The 6,666-nt window shown below is 40.5% G+C and overlaps 1 protein-coding gene across 1 annotated transcript; it reads right to left on the bottom strand.

The window, feature by feature from the left end:
* Window positions 1-892: 892 nt before the first annotated feature.
* LOC118646134 lies at window positions 893-6,055 on the bottom strand. Its single transcript, XM_036288440.1, has one exon. It carries the CDS (start codon window positions 6,053-6,055, stop codon window positions 893-895), a length of 5,163 nt encoding a protein of 1,720 aa, XP_036144333.1.
* Window positions 6,056-6,666: the final 611 nt, after the last annotated feature.

Raw genomic sequence — 6,666 nt, 5'->3', positions numbered from 1 at the left:
GCATCGATACTCGCATCTCTCGAAGTATTGTTGTCGCTTTTCCGCCATGCCGATTAAACGTGTGTGAAGTTAGCATCTCAAAGTTTAGCATCTCATAAAAATACTGCAGAATTACTTGCATCCAGCATAGTTCTACAGTTCTTGATAGGTATCAACAATATTTCCGTTGAATTATATATTTTAATTAAAATTTTATAAATGAGATGCTAACTTCCAAAATCACATAATAGCATCTCACCGTATTTCAAATATACGACCACAGAGACTTACGTCAAGAACACGTGTTTTGTGCGTGCCGACGGCATAGACTTATGACAAACTAGGAAGCTTGAGGCATTTTTGTATTGTGATATATTGTGATATATATATATATATATATATATATATATATATATATTATTTATAATTTTCGATTAGACAGTGTTTCGTTCAGTGATCCGAATGGATCGTGCTGTCTCTGGATGTTTAGGGATGCGGTTGAAATACAACGCTCAAAATGTATAAGAAACACTACTAAATATATTTTACTTTATTTGTGCAAGCGTCTCGCACGAGTGGTTACAGGCGACTGACTCGTTTCTCCTCTCTTCCCTTTCGCCCCGCCAGTTATAAGAATGACATCTATTGCATTGACTTACAAGCTAGTTGTATTATCACATCCATGAGCGCTATCGGCCCTAAATCGCGAACTACGAGTTCGGACATCCCGCGCCCCTTGAAAGGCCGCTTTCAATGAATAATCTTATAATGAGTATTATACTAAATAAGTATTTCCTTTATATACATATAAAATAAAATAATAATAAAAAAAAATAATAATACGCGTCTTAATACTAATCAGTCTCGCGTAAAATGAGTTACAATCATATAGTCTTTAAAATTTGGTTGAGTTTTACATGGTTTCGTTCAAGGGTAATACGCAAATTTTTCCCAGCGATCGTTTCAATATTCCACTGACTGTCTTTACGCTTACCACACGTACTACTCCATCCTTACCAGGATGAATTTCCATTACGCGACCAAAACGCCATTGCTGTGGCGGTGTATGATCCTCCTTTAATATTACCATGGTACCTAGTTTAATCTTTGACGGCGTGTCAATTTTCCATTTGCTACGATGCTGCAGACTCGACACATATTCCTTATTCCATCGGGACCAAAAGTGTTGAACGAGCTGCTGTAGACGCTGATACTGGTTCAATCGATTAGTAGATAATTCTGTGACGGAGTTTTGTGGTAACGCTGTGAGTGGCTCACCAATTAAAAAATGTCCCGGCGTTAATATTTCCATGTCATTTGGATCGTTTGATATCGGCATTAATGGTCGAGAATTCATAATCGCTTCAATTTGCGTGATCACTGTGTACAATTCTTCGAATGTTAGATGGGCCTGGCCCACTATTCTCTTAATATGATATTTCGCGCTCTTTACCGCCGCCTCCCATATGCCTCCAAAATTTGGAGCATGTGGTGGAGTAAAATGCCACGTTATTAAATTTTGGGTACAAAATTTTATAAATTTGTCATTCTTGTCCATGCATTTTAACCATTTAGCGATTTCGTTCAATTCTTTGTTCGCACCAACAAAATTAGTGGCGTTGTCAGAATATATATGACGGCACAATCCGCGTCGCGATACAAATCGTTTTAACGCGTTTAAAAACGAATCGCTCGTTAAATCGCCAACGATCTCCAGATGTACAGCCTTGGTCGAGAAACAGACGAATACGCATAAGTAACATTTGATAATCTTTTTATTTCTAAGCTTCCCGTCTTTAATTACTAAGGGTCCTGCAAAATCTATACCGATCACTGCAAATGGCTTGTCAGAGTTAAACCGGGATTCTGGCAGATTTCCCATTTGATATTTCGTGTTCTTCGGATTCACGCGAAAGCAAATTACGCATCGCGAAATTACCTTTCTTACTGTACTACGGCTATTTAGAGGCCAAAAACGCATTCTAATTGCCGCTAATGTACTAGCCAATCCTGCGTGCATTTGTTTTTCATGTTCGTGAATTATAATCATGCGCGTGAGCGAATGATTGCTCGGTAGCAACATCGGATGCCTCCGCTCATATGGTAGCTCGGAATATCTTAAACGACCCCCTACTCTTAATATACGATGCTCATCTAAGAATGGATTTAGTGACAGTATTCTGCTATTTGCACGTATTGTTTCTTTGCGTTCTAAGTCATTGATTTCAGGCGCAAAATGCATGGATTGCATCATTCTAACCAGCGTGAATAATGATTCGTTCAATTCATTGACCGATAACAGTCCGGTACATTTCTGCCTCCCCCTTACGTTTTTAATAAATCGCAAGCAATAGGCTGTAACGCGAAGTAATTTTGTGTATGATGAGAACCGATGAAATAAATCACAACTGAATTTAACCGTAGTGCATACCACCTCATTATTCTTTAACTCGGGAAGGACTGTAGTTTGAGGAACAGTATTTACGATAGGCCAGGCCTCAGATTTGAGTTTCAACCACGGTGGCCCGTGCCACCACAACCGAGTTGTCGCTAGCTTGCCTAGACTCATCCCCCTTGTTATGATATCCGCGGGATTTTCGTCACTCACCACATGAGACCAACGATTGACGTCAGTAAGTCGCTGTATTTCAGCAGTTCGATTTGCTACGAATGTTTTTAACCGGCTGGGTTCAGTGGTAACCCATGATAAAACAATGGTGGAATCGCACCAATAGAAGCTATCACAATGTAGACTATCAAGACGACTTAAAGCCTCTACTACTTGTTGATACAATCGCGCTAAAAGTAACGCACCACACAACTCGAGCCGCGGTAAACTTACCGTTTTTAACGGGGCCACGCGTGATTTAGCGCATAAGATTTTAGACGTGATATTACCAGCTTCGTCTTCTGATCTAACATATATGCATGCGCCGTAGGCTACTTCCGAGGCGTCGCTAAATCCGTGTAATTGTACACTATGATACCGTTGACCCCATGCGCATCTGGGTATCGAAATTTCGTTGATGTTTTTCATACCCTCGAAAAATTGATTCCATATCGTGAATATCTCAAGGGGCAACGACTCGTCCCAACCGATTCCTGCCTTCCAAATTTTTTGCATGATAATTTTCCCTATGACGATCGTCGGACTAATTAATCCTAACGGATCAAACAACTGCGCTATAAATGATAATATTTTTCTCTTAGTAACCTTAGTCGATTTATTACTTATGTTGCTTGCCTGATAATGTAATGTATCGCTACTAGTATTCCATGACAGACCAAGTGTCTTCGAATTGACTTCCTGAGGCAGTTGTATCTGATTAGTACTCGGTTCCGCTTGTAATGACTCAATTATTTTTTCATTGTTGCTATTCCATTTATGTAGTTGAAAACATCCGCTGCTTAGTACTGTGTTTATATTATGAACCAGATCTTTCGCGCTCTTGATTGTATCGGATCCTGAGATTAGATCATCTACGTAAAAGTCCATTAGAATAATGTTACATGCCTCAGGGTACGCGTCCCGTTTGTCTATTGCTGTTTGATGAAGAGCTCGTATAGCCTCAAATGAAGCCGACGCTGTACCGTATGTTAGCGTATTTAATTTAAAATGCCGTACAGGTTCCCTTTCATTTGGGCGCCATATAATTCTCTGATAGTTACGATGCGGTTCATAAACATTGACCTGTCTGTACATCTTTCTTACATCAGCTGTAAACACATATTTGTGCACTCTAAAACGAACTAATATTGCGAACAAACTATCTTGTATAATCGGGCCAGTCATCAATACGTCATTCAACGATAAATTAGAAGATGTCCTTGCTGATGCATCGAATACCACGCGTACTCTTGTAGTTGTGCTCGATTCCTTCACCACACTATGGTGAGGCAAATAATAGACCGAGTTAAGATCCTTCTCCTCAGGGGTAATTTCTGTCATGTGACCGAGTTGTTGATATTCGTTCATAAAATTTAAATATTGTTTTTTAAGATCCGGATCTTTAGCTAACCGCCGTTCTAATGAGTAAAATCGTTTAATTGTCATATTTAAAGAATCCCCGAGTTTATCTACATTTGTTCGAAACGGTAATTGTACTGTGAATCGACCTTGCTCATCGCGTTCCGCGGTTTTAACGAATAATGCTTCGCATTCAGATTCCTCTCGTGTATATTTTGGTGCTGTGAAACATTCCTCTATCTCCCAGAAACGCTCTAAATTGTCGCGCACTTCTTGGATGGTGCTGACCTGACACAGGGATACTGTTTCCTTGCACATAGGTGCCATAGGTCCCGATATGACCCACCCTAATCTCGTTTTTTGAAGGAATGGCCTTCCCTTACCTAATTGAATTTGTCCTGCACAAAGAAGTTCCCAAAAAATACCCGCGCCTAACAGTAGATCTATCCTATCGGGATAATTAAAACGCGGATCTGCTAATGATAGATCATCCGGTATGTTTAATGTTGAAATATTATAAAATTTGTTTGGCAATTCTTGCGTGATGTTTTCAACTACCAAGAATGACAATTCGGCCTTATAATCATTGTAAAACGACTTAACGGAGGCATTGATTTTATGTGAAATGGTCGTTACACTTTGATTGATTCCGCAAACCGGAAGCTTTATAGGCGTCCCCGCGACACCTAATTTTTGAGACAAACGTTTTGTAACAAAATTTGACTGCGATCCATTATCTAATAGAGCCCTGCATTGATGAGGCTTACCATTGTTGTCGAATATGACAATCCTGGCCGTCGCTAACAGTATATATGAATTATTGTTTATTTGTAATGCATGTGTGGCCACCGCCGATTCCTTTACGCTGTTTTCACTGTTCGTATTAGCAGTCGAATGATCGTCTCTCTCATTTTCGCCTTTGGAGTCACTGAAATGTAATAACGTGTTGTGCCTACCGCTACATTTTTTACAACCACCTGCCTTGCAATCTCTACTAAAATGGTTACTTCTCAAGCAATTCGTACATAATTTTAGTTTCTTGACTTGTGTTAATCGCTTATCTACCGATAAGTTTAATAAATCCTTGCATGAATATATGTTATGCGAACCCTTACAAAATAAGCATTTTGCAAGGTTTGATGCTAAACACGTCAATGTGCCTAACCTTGTTTTATCCTTATTTTCTTTATTTCCAATTTGTTTGTTCGTCTGTTTATCGTCTCTTGCTAATTTTTCAAGAAATTGACAACGTTCGTTTAAAAAAGCCTTGAAACTATTGGTGGTTGGTAATTCGCTATGCTTGACCGTTGCCTTTTCCCATTCCCTACGCGTTATCGTATCTAACTTTGACGTAATAAGAAAAATGATCATCGAATCCCATTCATCGACCGGTTGTCCCAAGGACCTTAGAGCTCGCAAATGTTGTGACATGCTATCAATGAGGCTTCTAAGAGATGTGTGTGAATCTTTAATTACCTGTGATAATTCGAATAAAGCCCTTACGTGACTATGTATTATAATGTTTTTGTTTTCGAACCTTTGTCTTAAGATATCCCGAGCGACCTCATAATTCGCGTCCGATACCTCTAATGTATCTAATGCTTGAGCGGCCTCTCCACTCAAGCATGACTTTAAATAATAAAATTTTTGCGTGATATTCAACGTATTGTTGTTATGAATTATCGCATTGAATGTATCGTTAAACTGTATCCATTTACTGTATTCTCCGTTGAACTCTGGCAATTTCAATATGGGCAAATTTACGTTTTGATTAGCGCACGTGTGATTCGCTTGTGGCTGTACATCTGAACTCGCTTGTTCTGATCCCGCATGTTTAAGCTGTCTCGCCCTACCTATTACATCAAAATATGCTGTTTCGAACGCATCGCGATGCTCAGATTGCGTTTCGGTGTCATCCTCTAACTCGATTTCCGTTTGTATTTTGTCAAAATCTGCCCATAAATCTTCAGCCTTCTCTAGTCGCGCAGTTAATTCCGTCAAGTTTCTCGAATCATTAAATCTGTCAATATATGTTGTGAATTTCGATAATTGACTTTTGATAATGCCGCGTTTCTTTTTTAATATACTGATCGTTCGCTCATCCGCCATACCGACTCGTGTTGTACGCGAATACAATGTGCCTTAACTCGACAGTGATCACGCAATTATGCGCGTAAATGATACAAATGATATAGGTGAACCCCTTTGCTTACGTGCCGCGATCGCAAATGACCTCGGGTCCCGCTGTCCTGACGTGCCGTGAACTCGAATTCTTTGCTGCTAAGGCCGCTGGTGTGTCGTTCCCGCCAATTCCTTTGATGCTACTATGGCTGCCGACGTGTCGCACCCGCGTCCCTTGTGGCTGCTATGGCCGCCGCCGTGTGTCTTCCGCTTCTCACGCGGTTGATATGGCTACTCGCCCTTGCTGGTAGTTTGATGCCGGCGCACGTGCCCTTGGCTTGCACGACGCCTTATGATTACTGCGTTGAACAGTCTTGTTCAGCCGGCCTTCGATTACGATGCCTTCTATCGTTTTGCGTTATCGTTACGCTGCGTAGAATCGCAAATCTTTGTTGTGGACTTACGATTCCGTGCGTACGATTATTGTCTTGCGTATGTTTGCATCAACGAATGTGCTGAATTGCAGATCCGCCTGCCTGATTCTGCTTTGAGACCGCTTCTCACTCGTGTGGATTTCTCGACGTTTCTATGCCACGCCG

The sequence above is a fragment of the Monomorium pharaonis genome, chromosome 6, assembly GCF_013373865.1.
Source record: "Monomorium pharaonis isolate MP-MQ-018 chromosome 6, ASM1337386v2, whole genome shotgun sequence".
Lineage (NCBI taxonomy): Eukaryota > Metazoa > Arthropoda > Insecta > Hymenoptera > Formicidae > Monomorium > Monomorium pharaonis.
This window is presented reverse-complemented; position numbering and strand designations above follow the sequence as displayed.